Source organism: Chelonia mydas, chromosome 1 (genome assembly GCF_015237465.2).
Source record: "Chelonia mydas isolate rCheMyd1 chromosome 1, rCheMyd1.pri.v2, whole genome shotgun sequence".
Classification (NCBI taxonomy): Eukaryota; Metazoa; Chordata; order Testudines; family Cheloniidae; genus Chelonia; species Chelonia mydas.
In genome coordinates, this window is record NC_057849.1 from 250,837,443 (window position 1) to 250,856,877 (window position 19,435).

Sequence of the window (19,435 nt, forward strand, 5' to 3'; positions counted from 1 at the left end):
GCATCAGATTAACCATCATATTGCAGTAGCACCTAGGAGCCCTAGTCATGAACTAGGACCCCACTGTACTAGGTGCTGTACAAACACCGGACAAGACATGCGTAGTAGTTTTAGTTTCATGTGTTTTTTTGACAGCTCTGCCTGCAATTGCCTTGGACTCTGCCTTTGCATGATTGTAAAAGAGAGAAGGCCAAATTCAGTTGGAGACAGCCTAGAGTGTAAACATGTGCAACTGCCATGAAAGTCTGGGCCAAATTCAGCAGTGACATAAATGGTGATATAAATTACTCATCGGGCATAAGTGGCAAAATAATGTAAAAAGGACTAGGAAAGGGGGAAAGAGAGGATTATAAGAAATAGGCCTTCCTTGGCATAGTAATTCCATCAATAAATATAGGAATTAATTGTAGTTACGTTGCAACAGTTTGGCATATTCTGTTGCTTCTCATTTCAAAATAAAAGTCTGTATGATCAACACTTACAAACATTACTCAGATGCAGAATAATCCCTTTTAATCTCGCACTGTATAAGTAACAAAGGGGAACAGTAATAGGGGCAGATAAAATTGTCTTTCCTATAGACACATTAGGTTTTTTTACTGCAATACCATGAGTGGTACAAAAGCTCTCATAGTGAACTACTGGATTGCTTTATTAGGACACACATATATTTCTGATAATGATTTATTAGGCAGAAGGTTGAGTTCATTATCTTTCCACAATACTGTAGGATGAAGCTGAATTCAAAATATGATAAAGTTGTTAAATAAAAGGCAGGAAAATAAAAGAAGTGGAGCAAAATGGGGTTTTTGATCATTTAAAAAAAAAAAGTCCAGGTATAATGGAGCATTCTTCAGTGTCAGACTAATGACTCCCCGTGAAAGAGGGGAGAAAAAGAAAAATTCATCAGATATGAACAGAAATAATTAACTGCTTTTCTTTCTGTCCTGTCTTGGTCAGGGAAGCTGACGTGCCAATTAGCAGCTATAGTATAGAAATGAACTCACTGGGTTTTGAAAAGAGGTCTTGTTAAAGGTCAATGAATTTGGGGAACGATGCCGTGATGATATTCCTGTAGAAACCAAGGAAGAATAGATGTTGCCCTTACAAACTGCTTCCATTCATCCAGCCAGATATCTTATTAAAATAGTTTGCAGTCACAAATGGTCACAATAACTGACATGGAGGGAAGGTCTGCCAAGGGCAGCGAAACAGAGAAACTCAGGTTATTTGGAGATCTGAACTTTTACAGGTAACTACTTAAAGGGCCATGTTTGCTTTAAAACCCAGGTTTCCTGAGCAAATATTGATTCCAGCAATATAATTAACCAAAAAAATGGAGTGTACCCTTTCTGACCCTCCTTCAGCAAGATACTATAGTAGGAGCATTGAAGTCAGTGGGACTACTCATGGGTTTCAAATTAGGCATGTGCTTAAGTACCTGCCTGAACTGGGGCCTCTATTCTTTGGGAAAGATCAGCCTTCAGAAAATAATTTTCAAAGCAACGTGTTCTCAGATAGACAGATTTATAATTATTCAGTTATATGGAGAGTCTCCTTTTAAAGGCAAAGCGTGTGTGTGTGTAAAATTAAATATATTGCGGGGAATTATTATTTTCTATGAGGTAGAATAGAACAATATCTTAATGTTGCATTCAGCACGTGGTAGATTCTTCTTATCCTGTGTTGTTCATCAGCAGCTGTAAGAAACTGTTGTACAAAACTTGATCTGTGGAGATCCTTACATTGATGCAAATATTTTATTTTAGCCACTCCTGTTTACTTTATGTAAAGAATCTTGCAGTCAGATAGAAGTGAAAGTATTTAAAATATTTCAGGATGTTGATGGTGACACTGGCTTGGACTCATCATCTAGGGTGCATCAGAATGTTGCCACTTAGTGATTTCTTTATTCTGTGATTGTGCATTCATTCGTTTAACCCAATATGATTTAAAGTTTTATGATATAATAGTATTAATTATTAAAATAGCACCTAGGAATTTCAATCAAGGATCAGGGCTCCAGTGTGCTAGGTACGGTACAGAGAAGTAACAAAGAAGCCCCTGGAGCTCACAATCTACATATCAGATAGAATGCAACAGGTAGACAATACAGACAAATGGGGTGGAGGTGAATTGGAAAGATGAGATAACGATAAAACAGAGGTTAGCTGAAAAGTGAAAGTCACTTAAACGTGCAGGTTTGCACACTATTTATAATTCAGGGCAGCCAACATATTTGCAGTTTTCTTTGTTTGGTATTTGCTTTTTAAGGCTGGAGGAGAACTATGAGATTGCAGAAGGCGTTTGCATTCCTCGAAGTGCTCTCTACATGCACTATTTGGACTTCTGTGAGAAAAACGACACGCAGCCTGTTAACGCTGCCAGCTTTGGGAAGGTGAGTCTAAACTGCAATGAGAAGCCTTGCTCCCTAACCTTGCTCCAGTGAGATTTTGATATTTTATGGATAAAGGCTCTAACCTCAGGAAAACTGTCACTTCAAGTCAGAGGTGGTGATGCATCAAAGGAATATGGTGCGTATTAAAACTCCAAGAAAAATGTGAAGCATTTTAAACACTCAGAAGGTCAGGATCGCTTTTCATCATGGTTAAAGTGAAAATGCATTTTAAAAAATTGATGATTTTTATGACCTGCCTGTTCGTGGCAACCATTTTGCTTCAAAATGACATTTATGGCATTGGCAATATGGAAGCCAAATACAAGAGAGTGTAAGTAATTCTGTTATTCCTTAATATTGCTTTAACAATAACATTAATTTTAAGAGTTAAACAGCAACAATTCAGGCAATAAAAACTCTTAGTGTGGACAGAAGTGCACATTAATTCTGCAGAAATATTGGAATGCCCATTGACTTCAGTAAAGATACTCCTGATTTACACTAACATGAGTGAGAGGAGAACCAGGCTCATTATATGTCTTGTGCTGGTCTTCTGTGAGTGAGTGAATTTCACCCACAGTACAGATGTGATCAATAAATCTTAGTTGTATATTTCAGTACCAAGTTTCATTGTCTTTTTAGGAGCTCCCTGTAACCCTGAACATTACCAGATGTTCTTACTTTTTGAATTTTCAAATAGGTGGGTGTCTTAAGTGCAAAATAGGATTATGTCAATCTTTATTTAGTTATTCAAGAGAGCACCCTGGACCTTTAAATCTTGTATTTTGTGATACAACGTGCTGAAATTTGCCAACCATTTTTGAAAAGTTTGCGAGCATCCGTCTGAAGCTAATTTCAATTGAAGCTAGTCTCATTTAATGTTTACAACATTAATTGTATAGTAGTGCTATATATTTACAGAATCAAAAATGTTTCCTAATGCAGAAGCCAAAAGAGGAGAAAACATTTAATGGAATGTTTTCTTTTGTATTTCATGTTTATTTAAATAGTTTAGTGAAGCAAGTAAAATGCATTGTGTGGCAAAGTTTTAGGTGAATTAATTGTTATAAAGCCCTAAGCAGTTAGGTTGACTTTGTGTTAAAGTTCTGTTTAGATATAGTAAATGAAAAATTATTTTTATTCAAACTTCTGTTCATCCTATTTGCTATATCATTGCTACTAAGTGGTTAATATTGTTCCAATGACTAATTTAGAAACAATGGAAATTAGTAACAAATTTCCTACAGATTGACAAATTTGGCACACAGGTACAATTTTTATTATACCTTTGTTGCCTTTACAAAAATGTCTGTAAATGATGCATAAGCTGTAAAATTTTAAATTGTTTAATCAGGAAACAAACATGGTTTGCCTGTCTGAAACATTACGCCACACTGGTGACCTCTCAAAGTGCACTGGTCTTTCCCGTTATGCCTACATTAGGTGAAGAGGCATTTAAACCCTTTCCCTTCCCCGAAGCACTAGTTGGAGTATCTTGAACTTGCAAAGCAGGTGCAGTTGTCCCAAATGCAGATTTTTACCAGCTGGTTGCAACACCCAAACTAGAGTCAGGGATTTAGCTCAGATCTAGCGGTTTCTCTCCATTGTAGACAGGAGCCAACACAAATGAGCCTTCTCACTGCATCCTATCATGCAGTGTTTCATGTGTGCAAATTACCCCCAAACCTATGTTCCCAGCAACAGGGATATGTACATCAGGAATCTGAGTGCACTGGTACAGCTATGGTGGTGAGGCAGTAGGCTATCTGTAGGAAGCTGAACGTAGCAAAATGGCTCTGTCAAACCCACTGTTGCTGTGCAGAGGTACTAAACAGTTACAAAGACCAGTGAAGCCAAAAGTCACTCCATGCAATCAATGACTCTGCCGTCGATTTCTCCCTTAGTGTAGACACACCCTAGAGCTCTGACAAATTACGCTGCTGTGGCGTGGCAGCTGAAAAAGCAGTAATTTTTAAAGTGTGTGCGCCATAAGTGCCTTGGAAGTGGGGCTGTCCTTCCAGGCACAAATGAGTAGCGCCAATTGAGGGGTTTCCATATTTAGCTGGCTGAACAGAAACCCAGACACATTTGCCCTTACTGCGACTCATCAGTGCACTGCAGCTGTCCTCTACTCCAGAGAAAGAGGCTAGTTGTTCTGTGAAAGCTGTTAGTGAAGTTATGGACAGTTCTCCTTTGAGTGGATCTCACTGAATTTATGATTCATCTTTGAACTTTGAACTTTGTGGGCAATGTTAAACATAAGGGCTCCTGCTTTTTGATTGATTTATTTTATTTTTCAATAGATTGTTTTAAAGCACAGAGCTCTCTGTCCTGAGCTAAAAATTACCCATGTGCAATGAGTAAACCCCTAGCACACTACCTCTGAGTCAACTGTTTCTTCTCGATTAATATGCCAGCACTGATACCACCAGTACACGTAAGGTTTCATTTATAAATGCCATTTTGGGGGATCTCTGACTTGCCTATGAATGTTTGGTGTAGATCAAGACCTGGGGTTCAAGGTTTCAGCTCAGAAGTGCCTTTAAAACCTCCTTTAAATGGAATACACGTACAATGGAGACAAAAATAAAGGGAGTTTAAAAAAGAGCAAGAGACGTGATAAGAAGATGGAAGAGCAGAATTACTATAAGAGGGATGATTAAGAGAGTCCTCAGTGGCACTTAAGGTGTATCCACATGAGGAAAAAGGGTTTGGTAACAAGTAGTAAAAAAACCCACCCTTTTTCTTCCTAGCGAAGGCAAGGCCTTAGGCACGCTTGGCAATTCTACCTGTATAACTTACCTAAGCAATGACTAAAGAAGGCCAGGCTTTGACTGAGGCTGAAATCAGGGCAGTCAATGGCAAAATTCCCAATGACATCAATGGAACCAGGCTTTCACCCTAAGGAGGGAGCAGTATTAGTTAGATTGGTACTTGCAGCCAGTGGGAGGGGACAGGGAAGCATTTAATTAGGACCAATGGGGTACAAGTAAGAAAAAGGAATTTGGGCGGCATGTGAAGAAAAGTTTTTTCTGACTGTGAGAATGTTCAGCTTGTGAAATAGTCCTCAGGCAGAAATACAGGAAACCCCATTATTTGGACAAAGGACTCAGTGAATCAAACATTTAATTAAAAAAATCTTCCCAACTGTTTGACCCGTTCCCAGATCTGTCAGTAATCTCAGGTGAGCATTGATTCATACTGTAGGTTTAGAACCACTGCTATAAAGTTACCAATAACTTCAGCCTTGTCCCCTTTCCATTCCCCTTTTCTTCCCCGGTGTCCTCTCACATAGCTGCTTCCTTCCTCTGTTTCTTTCATGACCCCATATGCTCCTCACTCTCTTAATCCCACCTCCTGAAAATGTAGTCTCCCCCCTCCCCCAACTTTCTGTTTTAACACTTGTCTCCGAGATCCTGAATGTCTCCAAAGGGGAACTCTGCAGTGTCTCGTGATGGGTTTATGCTCCCTCCCAGTGTTCTTCATGCAACTCCATTGTGCAGCCTGGAGGTTCTATTATCTCCTTCCATTGTTTCCCTATTTTGATGTGATGCTGCTGTGTCTTTGGCCAGCTGCAGCAAATAAATATTTTAAAAGGGAAAAAGAAAGAACTCGGCATCCTGAAGAATGCAAAAAATTATAGGCTGATTCTCATTCATACTAAGGCTACTGTACACCACCCTTGGCAGTGTAAAGCAGATGCTGCCAAAGTGGTGTAACGTGGTCTGGATGCGAATGAGAATTAAGTCCCATGTTTTTAAATGTAAAGGGGGAGTAGAGTAATGTCACTGATTCTTATGACATTCTACACTGGCACAAGCCTCTGAGTAGATGCAGTTCTACTGGCATAAAAGTCCTTGTGCTGGTATATCTTATTTCATTTGGGGAACTGTATAAACTTCACTAGCAAAAGTACTTTTATTGGTGTAAGCTGCATTTACACTAGGAGGCTTTGCCAATATGGCTGTACCAGCAAACCCCTTCTAATCTAGACAAGGCTTCTCTATTTAAGACTTTTCATTCTAAGAACTAGAAAAAGTTTTTCAAAATCAAACTTTGCTAGATGATCAATCCACAGTATTGTCAGAGTTCAAAGCCAGAAGGAACCACTGGATCATCTAATGCAGGGGTTCTCAAACTGGGGGTCAGGACCCCTCAGGGGGTCGCAAGATTATTACATGGGGGGGTCACGAGCTGTCAGCCTCCACCCCAAACCCCACATTGCATCCAACATTTATAATGGTGTTAAATATATTAAAAAGTGTTTTTAATGTATAAGGGAGGTCGCACTCAGAGGCGTGCTATTTGAAAGGGGTCACCAGAACAAAAGTTTGAGAACCACTGATCTAATGTGACCTCCTCTATAATACAGGCTGCCAGTAAATATTATCTCAGTTTTACAGATGGGGAAACTAAGGCACAGAAACGTACCTAAGGTCACACAACAGTTCAGCAGCAGAGCCAGGGTCTCCTGCAGTGCTTAATTGGTAACGAAAGAGGGCTCAAGCAATTAGGGCTTGCTGGGGCTCAAGCAATTAGGTGCCGGGGCTCAAGCAATGTTTTTACTTTCATAATTGACACAGCAAGCCTAGAGGTGCCGGGGCTCAGTCCTGGCAAGTCCTGGCACAAATTAAGCACTAGTTTCCTGACTCCTGTGCTAGCACCTTGTCTACTGGACCACACCGATCCTTAGATTTAAACACCTTTTTCCCCCCTAGTTCTTTTTTTTTTCTTTTTTCTCCTTCCCAGTATTGGCTGGAAACAATATCTAATAAAAATGTATCTTCTATGACAATTGTCCATACCAAAGACTTCAGGTCCAATACTAATGAGGGCAGTCACACACAGTCCGTATGTGTTTAGCAAAATATAAAAATACATCTGTGCCTTCTCACCAGTAATGTTTCCTTAGAGTCCTGAGAGCCAATTGGCTTGGGACTCAAAGATGAGGGAAATGCGATTCCCTCATTAAAGCAAATGAATTAGTTTAATCGATCAGCGGAAAGGACTGAAGATGAGTTTGCCCTTGTTAAAGGTTACTTTACAGGCAAGGCCCTGTGTACTAATCAGGAGTGTGTATTGTAAGTATCCTCCTGACAAGCTTGTCCTCATGTGCAACAGTTTTCAGACTGCACATTTCAGTGGTTTTAAAGTGCAAAAGCAAAGACACCCAGGAAGTACTTCCTGAAGAGGCCAGAGCAACAGAACCCGGCGGCCGCCTGATTGGTCCACACCAACTGTTTAATCTAGGAAATTGGCCCAGGGAGCTGTCTGAGCAACAATGCAGATTATGGCTTGCTATGGCTACAAACCTTGTTTTTCGCTCTGTCTTGATCCTGACATTGACCCTAGGCTGGCTTGACTTTGGAACCCGTCTCCTGACTTTGCCTGGTAACAACCCTGGCCCAACAGACATTACTGGTCCAGTTGCCTACACCCTGGCCATTACAGGCAGCTACAACTCAACTGAGAGTCTGAGCCAAAGTGTTCAATGGTTCTTTAATCTTGAAAAAGCAACAGTCTGTTTGATTGTGCTGTGACGGGGTTCCCCTGGCGTGCCATCTGGAACTGGGGTACCACTGAGCCCCCGCCCCACCAGCCTGTGCTCCCTCTCACACTGTACTGCTCTGACAAGCTGCAAAGCCCTCCAGCCTGCACTTTCACCAGCATTCATACAGGTAGGGACACACCCAGCTGCAGTTACGTGCAGGCTGTCTAACCACCAGCTTCCCAGCCTGGGGCCCCACAGCAGTTCCATCCTGCCCTGGTCAAATCTTGCCAGTATATGGGTTTAATACCTGGTCCGCCTATCCCTCAATGTGAAGAGAACAATGCACACTTGTGATAACCAAGCAGAGATTTTCCCCAAGCACTCCAGTCAGAGCTCACTGGTTCAGATTAAAGCAAAAACAAATTTATTAACTAAAAAAGTTCATTTAAAGTGATTATAAGGGATAGCAAACAGATCAAAGCAGATTACCTAGCAAATAAGATTAAGATACTAAATAGATTAGATATGAATTTGTCGATTCTCACCCTGAGAAATGATACAAGCAGGCTGCAGATTCTTAAGGGGCAAGCTGTGCTTGCTTTACAGCTTGGAATCCCCAGGTGTTTCATACACAGGCTAGAAATCCCTTTAACCTGGGTCCAGCACTTCCCCTAGTTCAGTCTTTGTTCCCCAGGTGTTTCCAGGAATCTTATTGTGTGTGGGATGAAGAGCCTCTGATGATGTCACTCCCTACCTTACATAGCTTTAGCATAAGGCAGGAACGCTTTGTTTCAAAACTTGGCTCCCAGAGCAGTCTGTGGAAAAATACTGACATCCCAAGGTGGAGTCCAGCATCTTGTGGCCTGGTCACACATTTGTAGAGTCATAGCAGTCATCACTCACAGGCTGTCTGTAGCATTCTCAGGAAGGCTCACCAGGTGGGAGATAAACCTCTCCTGAGGCCTATTGTTCTTTCTAATGGCCCGTTGCCCTGAATAGGCCCTTCCCCACCCATTATCTAGATTGAAAGCATCTTGTCTAGTGGGCGTTACCCAGGTGTAACTACATTTGAAGTACAGATACATAGTCAATATTCAAAACTTCAGATACAAAAATGATACTTGTATATAAATAGGATTATCATATTCAGCAAATCATAACCTTTTCAATGACACCTCACATGTCTTATCTTGTACAAAATGCATCATAATTATGCCAGAATCCTATCAATAATAATATCACTGTGAAGAATATGGAGTGCAGTGTCACATGTGAATTAGCCTGAATTTCATCTGGCCGGATGAACTCTTACAGTGGAAGATTTTGTACATACCTGGATTCAAGCAAGGGCTTCACAAACTTCCCTAAAGGACTCGAGCCAGTAGGACTGTTTGCAGGGTAAGATCCTACTCAACAGATAGTTGTCAGAACAAGGGCCAGTGATTAAAGTGGGTGCAAAGAGCCTGCCTTATCTTGCTTGATAGTGTCAACTGGGACATAGCAATCCTCAATGTAACAATCTAGATTTAGGGTTGGATTATAACCTCATTCCTCCATTGGAATCACACAGCTTTGGGAGCAGGGGTAAAGTACCTCCCAATGCTCCTGCCCTCCCCCATCCCTCGCATATAAGTGGGCATGGAGGGAGTGAGGAGTAGGCACAGGTCATGCCTCCTCCCCCACTATGCACGGGCCAGCAGAGCTGGATGGATGCTGGGGGCGGGGAGTATTATTTTACAGTGGGTTGATTTATCATGCTTCTTCCCACCAGTGGAAAAGGGGTGCTCTGGAGGAATTGCATCTCAGTGGTGTGCTTCTGCAGCACAATGCATTCCTTCTGTTCTTCCTGGGGCAGCACGTCTACATGATACCCTATAATTAGGGGACTGATCCTAGAATATGTATGTGGGGGGTGGGGGTTTCAGGTGGGATTTTCAAAAGCACTTGGCATTGGAGTGGTTGGTAAAACTTAAATGGGAGCAGAGTTAGGTCACAGCGGCGCACTTGTGAGAACCCCACCTTTCCTGTATAGGATTGAAGGTACCAGTAGTATTTGTGATTCGAGTTTTAACACTAATGGGAAATACAGATAGCCCAGCTCTGAGAGAGTGAGCTCACCCCTGCAATGAACAAGAGGAGAATGACCACCCTGGCAGAGTTGTCTTAGACCAGAGCAATAAAAATAATTACCCTAAAACTGGGGAATAGCACACACTGTGTTTTGTATCTCATTTCACACAAGCAAAGAATGTGCTCTGGGTGCAGTATTGGAAGCCACAGGGAGTGCACAGCTCATCAGTCAATGTTCAGTGAATGACGGGCCCTGCTGGGGAAACTGGAGACAGACCTGAATGGAAGGAATTATTAGCAGGGGTAAGAGAATTTCTCTTGCCTTGTTTAGAACGTGATAATCATGAGTTCTAGACTGGCACTCTGAATCTTAGTGGTGGGAGTTCTGTTTTGTTCCGGCAGAGTTCAAGTTCTGGGCTGTTAATATATGAGTTTTTGTTTTATTCTAAATTTATTTAGTTGCCCTTGATAGTGTTAGGAGCATGGCAAGAATAATTTTCAAATTAGAAGTAGAAAGACTTGCAAAGTATAGCACAGGCTTCTATTTAGCTCAAATGCACTTGTAAAAATGAAATGTACCTTTGAAGAATAACAGTTTAAATGGAGGGGAATCTTTCTTTGAAAAGGTTTTGCAAAATCCAACATTTTAACTAATAAACCAAAAAGTTCTAGAGTCTTCACAAGACCTCAAAGATGGCTGGTCTCTCCCATCCTTAGTTGTCAGTGTGAAGACTGAGGCCTAAGCTGTTTTTGAGCCTCATACCAGGGAAGAATTTAGGTGGAATAATTGGGAAGTAGAAAGTTCACAGCTCACTGGTGAATGGGATAAGGGATGATGGCCCCTGGTGCAGGGGTTAAAGGTAGAATAGACAATACACTTCTCATTTTAAAGATAGAGAGGACCCTGGTTGTGTTTGAGTCTCATACTGCTGAGGCATGTGTGATGCAATAATAGAAATTACAGATGGTATAAATCGGAAGGGCAGGGTGCACCTCGGCAGCATAGTTATATCTTTTGCAGCTATCCCTGGCTGATGCTTACATGGCTCATGCAGAGTACAATATAGATATCTGCACTTTTTGTATATTTTTCTATATTATTGTTTATAAAACTTTTGGTATCTTGCACTGAGCCTTACATATGACTTGTTTACTGTTTATTTCAACTTCTTAAGAATTACCAAAAGTACATTTAATTTGATATTTAAATTAGATTTACTCAGGCAACTATTCTAGGTTTCAAAAGTACCGCTGGATTAAATGCTTCTTAATGTAATGGCTATATAATATCAGAGGGGTAGCCGTGTTAGTCTGTATCCACAAAAACATTGTGGAGTCCAGTGGCACCTTTATTTGAGCATAAGCTTTCGTGGGTAAAAAACCCACTTCTTTTCTCATTTTTGTGGCTATGTAATAGATATTGTATGTTACATTGCAACTGTTTAACCTCAAATGTATAAGAATGATTTGAGGGGAGCCCTTCTCCCATTATCTCTGGTGTCCTCTATAACCTCAGAGAGGAAAGGTCACCTGTCCCCACCACACATACAGAAAAAAGGGTCCCTCATGTACTTCTCACTGATAACATTAAAACACAACACAGGCGTTCTGTCCACTTTCATAAAACCACATTTCAGGATTAACATCAAAAGGGTTAAACAAACACAGATGTGTTTGGTAATAGTCCAAAAGAGAAGAAAAATATACAGCTCTGATTTTTGGATGTAATTAATCCTGCCTTATCTAAATCCCAGGCACTCACTAATAGGGGCATCAGGTATGACTATTTAATTGTGTGATTATTTTACAAAGCGATGAGGGAGATGTTTAAATAGCTCATAGGAAAATACACAAGATTCCCTCTCATGAGAAGGAAAGACTAGATCTTAGCCAAGGCACATATGAAAGGGGCAGAGCTGAAGTTATTAAGCAGGGAAGGAAATCAGTGGAGCACTGGCTCCTGAGGTGGTGTTGAGAGCCCAGATTATCTTCATGTGAAATTCCTGGGCTTCATCTTCCTAAAAAATCCCAAGTGAAACTTCATATAAAATAAAGTTTAGTGTAAAAATGTGGTTTTAGTCTTAATAAGTGACAATGTAAAATGACTCCTCCTTATTCAGCAGAGCTCTCTGTTTTCAGATTTATATTTGCTCACTTTAGGGACATATGGGGTGAAATTCTGACCTCACTGAAATCAATGGCAAATTCCCACTGACTCCAGTATAGGTATGATTTCACATGATATCTTTTACCTCTGTTGCTACCGCAGAGCCAACATTGCCGTGGGGAATGCAGCTGGATTCTATTCTTGTTCACACATCACCAACAGAATTATTAAACAAGTTCAAATTGTAGAGTCAGATCTTGCCCTCACTTGTATCTGCAGCCGCCCCACAGAATCTTCTTTACTGGTGATGGGAAGGAAAGAACCTAGCTTAATTTTCAGATCCTAAGCTGAATTTTCAGTTCTGACAGCTAGAAAAAAGCATCTTTACTTATTAAAAAGAGCAAATTTTCTCTGTCAGTCACTGAAAGTCAATAAACATGAAACCCCATATTGCTGGGTTTTATCAGCACTTTTCAGAGTGGAAACACATTTTAAAACCAACAATCACACATGTCTGCTTTTCCCATTGATTTCAATGCACAGTGATTTCAACCTACTCAGCCTCACTTCCTGCCACTTGGCAGGGAACTAGCTCCATCCATGGAGATAGAACAAAGTCATCTATAACCATATAAATATAAACGTTTGAAAATAACAGTTATTTTTTAAATAACAACATTTGTTGTGCTTGAAATTACACCCCTCCCCCACATACCCCCCCCCCCCCCATAACGTTTGCTGGAAAAATCCTGGAATTTTTCTTTAAGGTTTTGCTGGACTTTAAAAAAAATAATTTATACTGAATATTGTTATAAGCAACACACACTTCAGCAGTACTCCAGAAAGTATATTTTACTGCTTAATGTACTGGATTTGGGAGGAAAAAAAAAAAAGGCAAATCAGCTGATGTTCTGCTTTTATTTATTCTTTTCTTTTCCTGGTCATTTCTGCCCTGGTATGTAGAAATGTCTGATTTCTAAATTTCAAGAACTCCCACAGAATATGGTTCATAAGGTAACATTTACAGTGTACACTATAACACTTAATCAGCACTTGACAGACTTTGAAAGTTATTCCATTACTTTTTTTGTTTTTTGTTTGGTTTTGAAAGAAAAATTAGGGTAAAAGTAAAATAGAGTAAGTTTGCTTTTGAATCCACTGCTGTAATATTCAACTTCGGGAGTGGAATGGTACGTTCTGAGTGACGGCAACCACCAAAAGAAAAAAAGGAAAAAAATCCCCAGAAAGTGGTTCTTCAACACTGCCTTTTTTCCCACAGCCCTGTGGAGCCCCCAACCTTGTCTGCAGAAACTGAAAGAGAGAGGGGTGGGATTAATGTGTAATTAAAGGGAATTTGGAAGGTTGAGATGTTGCGGAATGTTAGATCAGTAGCTGGAACAGCATGTGGTGTTCTTTAGGCAGGCTTCATTGAATCCATACAAAAAAAGAAAGAGGGGCTGCTTGCCCGTCTGCTCATTTATCAAACAGCTAGGCTGTGAACTTTCACAGCTCCACAAAAGTGTTTTACTGTTTGCTGAAGTTTTGCTCCAGAAATTAAAGCTGAACAGCCTAGTGAGTGTGAACATACGTAGCATTTTTGACACAAGCCAAAGTGTGTGCAAGGTTCTGAGAAACAAACACAAATCGATTATCTGTTGCACAAGGAAAACCATTGGTAGATTTGGCAAGAAATATTTGTGAAGAATAAGCCAAATATGTGATACTGTAATAATCTTTATAAAACACCTTTGATCCAAATGCCCGTTCCATAGCTTTTGATCATCAGTCAGGGTTAGATATTGATTGCTGATACCAGTTGTGGTAAAATACAACTTTATGGGAAAAGTCCATATTATGTAATTAATCTTTAATTGACATTTTCTTCTGTTTGAACAGCTCCTTTTATCTTTGTCTTCAATTAATTTTACATGGCTTTCATCAAGTATGAGAAAAATTCAGCAATAATCTAGGGTGGAAAATAGAATGCCTAGGAGTAAAATAAAGGAAGAAATTCCTTCTCCATACCAATCTTTAAGGCCTACTGCTTTCTTTCTTGTATGGCTGTTCTGCTGAAAGAGTTTTCATCATGCCTCATGTGATACTGCAGACTGCGCTCATTCCTGTGAGGGGGTTCCACTCGCTTGGACCTCGGTAGGAGTTGGGCAGACCCATACAAAGGGGCTCTGCACTGGTGGAGGGACTAGACTGCATGAAGGAATCAATAGTTATTGAAGGCACAATCTACTGTTTGAATTAATAATGATCGGAGTCCTAAATGTTGCTAGCACTGAAGATGTGGTGTTGGTTACCAGTCCCCTTCATTGTCTATTGGGCATAAATCAGTGTTCAAATTCTTTGCTTAATCCTGTTTGTGAGATGGACCTTTATTCTCCATCCAGAGTGTAGATTAAGCCTACGTTAACACTACCCTATCCCTGTAAACACAACTGTGAACCTCATCTAGCGGAATTGTGGCCTCTGGCAAACAGCAACCTCTTTCCAAGGAATCTTCTTGTAGCAGTGTGAGTATTTTAATAACAGGAATGTGGGGGCCCCGAAAGAATTACTGCATTCTAAGAAACATTCTGCTTCCAGAGCCATCAAGATGAGATACTGCCCACAAATTAATATTCCATAACCAAAAGTTACCCAAATTGTAAAATATCAGGCTTATTTGACCAGAACACTGAGCAATTTTTCTAATAATTAGTGTCTTATTCTGATAACATGAAGCCCCTGCTCCTGCAAACGCATATATGAGCAACTTTAATAGTACGCCCAATTTTAGGTGAAACTCTCAATAAGCTTAAGGGCAGAACTGTGCCCTTAGAGTTTATGAATCATGCTTCACTCTGGTATAAATTCAGAGCAGCTTCATTTAAGTGAGTGGAGTTGTTCTGAATTTTATTTGTTATTGTGCCTCATTCAGTAACGGGATTAAATTAATACATCGTTTTTTAGAAAAGGCTAATTTGGTTCGATTTCTCCTGTCACACTTTACATGTACTTGCAGTGGTGCCCACAGCTCTGTTTGCTACACATGGTGCATACCATTGGCAGGAGTGCCAATGGGCGGGGTACAGCTGCCTAGAGAGGGGAAAATAGGCAGGTTGCCTGGCGCTCCCATTTGAGAGGGTCCCAAAACTGGGTGGTGGTGTGACCCAGCATGCAGGGTTGCACTGCCACTCAGAGGGGCTGTGAGTCCAAACCTATCATGATGGAGGATCGCAGGGCCCCATTTCAGTGAGTGGCATTGCAACCTGGCACCAGGCCAAACCTCAGTGGCACTGCGACCCTGGGCACCAAGTTGCAACACACTGGAATGGGAAACTGGGCCTACGCGCTGTTGCAGGGTGAGTGCGATCGTGCACACTAGGTGACAAATTTCTGGTGGTTCCCCTGTTTACGTGCAATACAATTTCTCTCCCTTTCCCTCGTGCTGCCCAAAACAGGCTATATTAAAAATACAGTATTAGCATATGTGATTTTTTGGATTTGTTAACATGTCACTGTATTTATTTGCAGATAATAAGACAACAATTTCCACAGTTAACAACGAGAAGACTCGGAACCAGAGGCCAGTCAAAGTGAGCAACGTATAGTATTATTTCACATTCTCACGCAGGGACAAATTTTGCCATTTGGTTTCCTGTCACTGAAGATAAGGGCATGACACCAGGGATGAATTTTCCCCTGTAGCATTTTAGATCCAAACTTTGCCTGAAGATTCTACCATGGAGTTCCCATTGACTTCTATTTCTGTTGCTTTAGAAGCCATTTCAAAGTAATATTTTCTCTTAGTGGTGTAGTAACTAAGGTAATTTATAAATGGTCTAAAAGAGCATCTTTTACTTATTTCACCATTCTGTGCTAACTTTCTGAAACTTTGTAGAGTTATATCATTTATATTTCATATACATTTTATATAGCACCATTCTTGCCAAAAGGTTCCAGAGCACTACATACACTATTAGAGATCTTCACACCCACCACTGAAATGCAACCATTTCTGGGGTGCAATGTGACAGTTATTCAATAGCATACAGTTTAGGACATAAATGGCAGAACACTATATCAAAAAGAGGTTCTAGAGGGAATTTAGGTAGAAAGAATCCAATTGCCCAAACTGGAGATTGGCCAGGAACCTGGAGTTAATACCCTCTGCTCTTGTGAGAAGATGAGATCTTTAATAAACCATAAGTGGTCAGGATTTGAGTTTTCTGTCTCATCCAAAAGATGAAATTTCCAGAGTAAAGTGCATCCTAACATCACAGGAATTGGTTCTATACTGATTCAGAAAGAAGAGTGAATGCAACATCACTCCCTGCAACACCTAGGTTTTCCTTGGAGGTCCACATATTGTCCAGATCGGACCCTTAATTTGTAAAATATAAAATGAAAGCCCTAACTAGTATGGCTGCAAAATTTTGTTGGTAAAACTTCTCATTCCCACATAAAGCCTACAAGCACAATGTTACTAATCAATAAGAAAAACATATAAAATGATAATTAAACCTATCTATTAACATATATTAAGGATAGAAACCAACAATAAGTCATACATTGAAAGATATTCAATCAAGTACCATTTTAAAATCTGATTTCACTTCCTTCTCCTTCTAATAAATGGTTCCATGGTGATGCGTCTCTAGCAGGTTCTCTTCACTGAAATCAAAACTAACTGTACAACAACCCACCACCGTCTCCCTGAGGCAATTTTTGTGAGAATTTCCTGGTTTTGTAACCAAACTCTTTTTCCAGAGTGATAACCCTCAGACAGTTTTAAAATTGAGATCTCATCCCAAAGACCAGTGTGTTTCTGCCCAGCTACCATAATGGTTAATAACCCAAAATATTATTCACATGAAATTGATGGGCTAGCCCAGCTGCACATTAGCAAAAAATTGTAGGCCAAGAGGGCTCAAGCTAGCCAGGTTTAGAAATGGACATGATTTCTGCACTGGTTCAGCAAGGGCAGTATGTATGAAGATGTGACAGTTTGGTTTTGGGTAGTAGGCCGTGAAATTGTACACTGTCTCACACTGGTGTCAACTGCAACATCATTTGGTTAATTGCTTTTCAGCTGAAAGGAAAGGGTGAGTGCTACCATGTTTGACGATAATATTAATTGCCTTTAGAAGACGGTACTTCTGTCACTCGAGTGCTGAAACTAGCAATTCATTTGTGCTATAATGGGGACACCCACACGTGACCCATTTGAGGGAGCCATATTAGCAGTTTACCAGGAGCCCCAGTTCCATGCTTAATTTGCATAAACAGAAATAGATGGCAATTACTCTCCTGTTAATGCAGAGGTATGAGCATATTTTCACATTTAAAGTTGGTTGTAGCCATAGTCCTGCTGTAGAACTTTGTAGGCAGCATTTGGCCAATAAATTTGGCCACTCCAGTCCAGTTTCAGAGGGAACGCCTTCAGGAGTAGCATCCAGTTGAACAGGCCAACTCATTACATAGTTATGTGGGTGCATTTCCAGGTAGACGTGGTTATTTTAATATTTACAGGACCCATTCTTGGTGATGTGGAATTGTCAATAGGATACCTAGTGGCCATGTGTCATCTCACTGGATTGTCCAGTGAGATTCCCATCCTGTTCAGACTTGGCCTGGGTTGTTGCTAACATCTGACCTTAACCATCTTTCTAAATAAGGAAAGGCAGGCAAAATAAACAACAAAATAATCAGAGCAATGTACAGGGTTTTAGGCAGTCAGCATAGAAACAAATGCATGGCCACATAGGGAGTTCATGATTCCCACTGTGTTGGATGTCTTTTCCTCTCAAAATTTCACAGCAACAGGAGGGGTGGAATTCAATTCTTTCAGGTCTACATCTCTTTTAGCTGTTAGCAGTGTAGGGATCACAGCACCCAGATGAGTAGTTCTGATTTTATCCAATTAAAGGTGAAGATCTACATGCACAAAATACAGTCCATCACAATAAATGCACTCTCTGCCAAATGCAGTACTGCTCTGACTGAGTTCTATTTTTGTTTTCAAAAATATCCAATCACATTCAAATTAAATGTTCTATAGAGAAATTACTGAAGAACTATAAACTAGAAGATCGGTCTCCCTCTCAACAATTGGGCAGACCAATTGCTGCCAATATCATTTCACTCCGCTACCCACCTATTGCCAAAAGGAACTCCAGCCGTACAAATGGTTAAGATTATCTAGCTTCACACTGTTCTGCCTTCAGTCTTTTTATAGAAAAAAGTAACATTAGGAAGTTCAGCGCTACAATGTCACTATGCTTCTGGTCATCAGCTGACCAGCTTTCTTCTTTGCAATGGGGTTTATTGCCTGTAAGAACACAGCTGTGTTCTATCTCACTGAGCTTAAAAACAGTTTCACAACAGGTGAGCCATGAGAAGGCAGCTATACATAAAAGCCGATTTCTTTCTGTATGGTACTGTAGCTTGAAACTCTTCAATTATATGAACAAGGGGTTACTTTTCCCAATGGAAACTACATGGTGTGCAGGGAATTTTATTTCTTTCACTGAAGGAGTACTGCAGGTACTCAGCCCATGAAAGGAAAAGTCATTCCGCTCTGCTGTAAAAATGTTTGGGTATGGTCGGCATTTTATTCTCTTAAAGCTTAAACTTTCATATGCTGGCTATTGGCTTAACTCTTTTCCACAGTAACTGATAGGAAAAGTTAGAAAAGAATATTTGCAGAGCGTACTAACGAGTTTTTGTCCTTTGGAGCAGTAATCCTAATAAGTTAATTTTGAATATTGCCATTTCTTTGATTTTGTGGCTATTGGAAAAACCCTCTTTTGTAGTGTACTGCTAAGTGAAATATGCCAGGAATGAAATGATACAAAATAAAACACTATCAAATTCTCCACACTTTTGTTCAGGTTTTGATTTTGAAACAGGTATAGCTGAGATCAAATTGAGCTTCTGTGAGTTGCTGAATTTATTAGAGGGAAAGGCCTCTCGTAGGATGCCACCTACATTGTCCCAGTAATTCAGCAATTAAACTGACTGTGCTAGATTGTGATCCCCTTACTCATGGTGAATAGTATATACTCCGTGAATAGTCCTAATGGAGTCAATGAGGTTACCTTTGGAGTAAAGCGCTACCCAGTGTGAGTAAAAGAATCAGAATCTAGCCCTAAAGGAACAATTTAGTGATAGAACACAGGGGGTGAGATTCTGTGCTGTGCCCCTCAGGCACTGCAGAAAACTTGCAATGCAGGGAAAGCGGAGTCAAAGGTGGCTTTAATCCATTTTTGTCAGGGCCGGCCCACAACATTTTGGCACCTAAGGTGGGGAGCTCAAATGACGCCCACATCCCCCTCACTTGGGCCAAAACTTTGAAACTCTGGGTCCTAGTGTCCCG

General features: G+C 40.5%; 1 protein-coding gene and 1 long non-coding RNA gene across 4 annotated transcripts in view; one reads left to right on the forward strand and one right to left on the reverse strand.

Moving 5' to 3' along the window:
* Nucleotides 1-19,435, forward strand: part of RFX4 (regulatory factor X4) — a 131,751-nt gene that overhangs the window by 44,191 nt on the left and 68,125 nt on the right. For all 3 annotated transcript variants that reach the window (XM_043542267.1, XM_037880166.2, XM_037880158.2), the window contains exons 4-5: nucleotides 2,275-2,398; nucleotides 15,592-15,653. In XM_043542267.1, the coding sequence (XP_043398202.1) occupies nucleotides 2,275-2,398; nucleotides 15,592-15,653 (186 nt within the window). The remainder of the gene's footprint in view (nucleotides 1-2,274; nucleotides 2,399-15,591; nucleotides 15,654-19,435) is intronic.
* Nucleotides 1,007-18,334, reverse strand: LOC122464928. Its single transcript, XR_006289371.1, has 3 exons — nucleotides 18,215-18,334; nucleotides 12,212-12,367; nucleotides 1,007-1,072 (listed from the first exon to the last, which is right to left on the reverse strand). It is a non-coding gene; the product is annotated as an uncharacterized LOC122464928 (long non-coding RNA).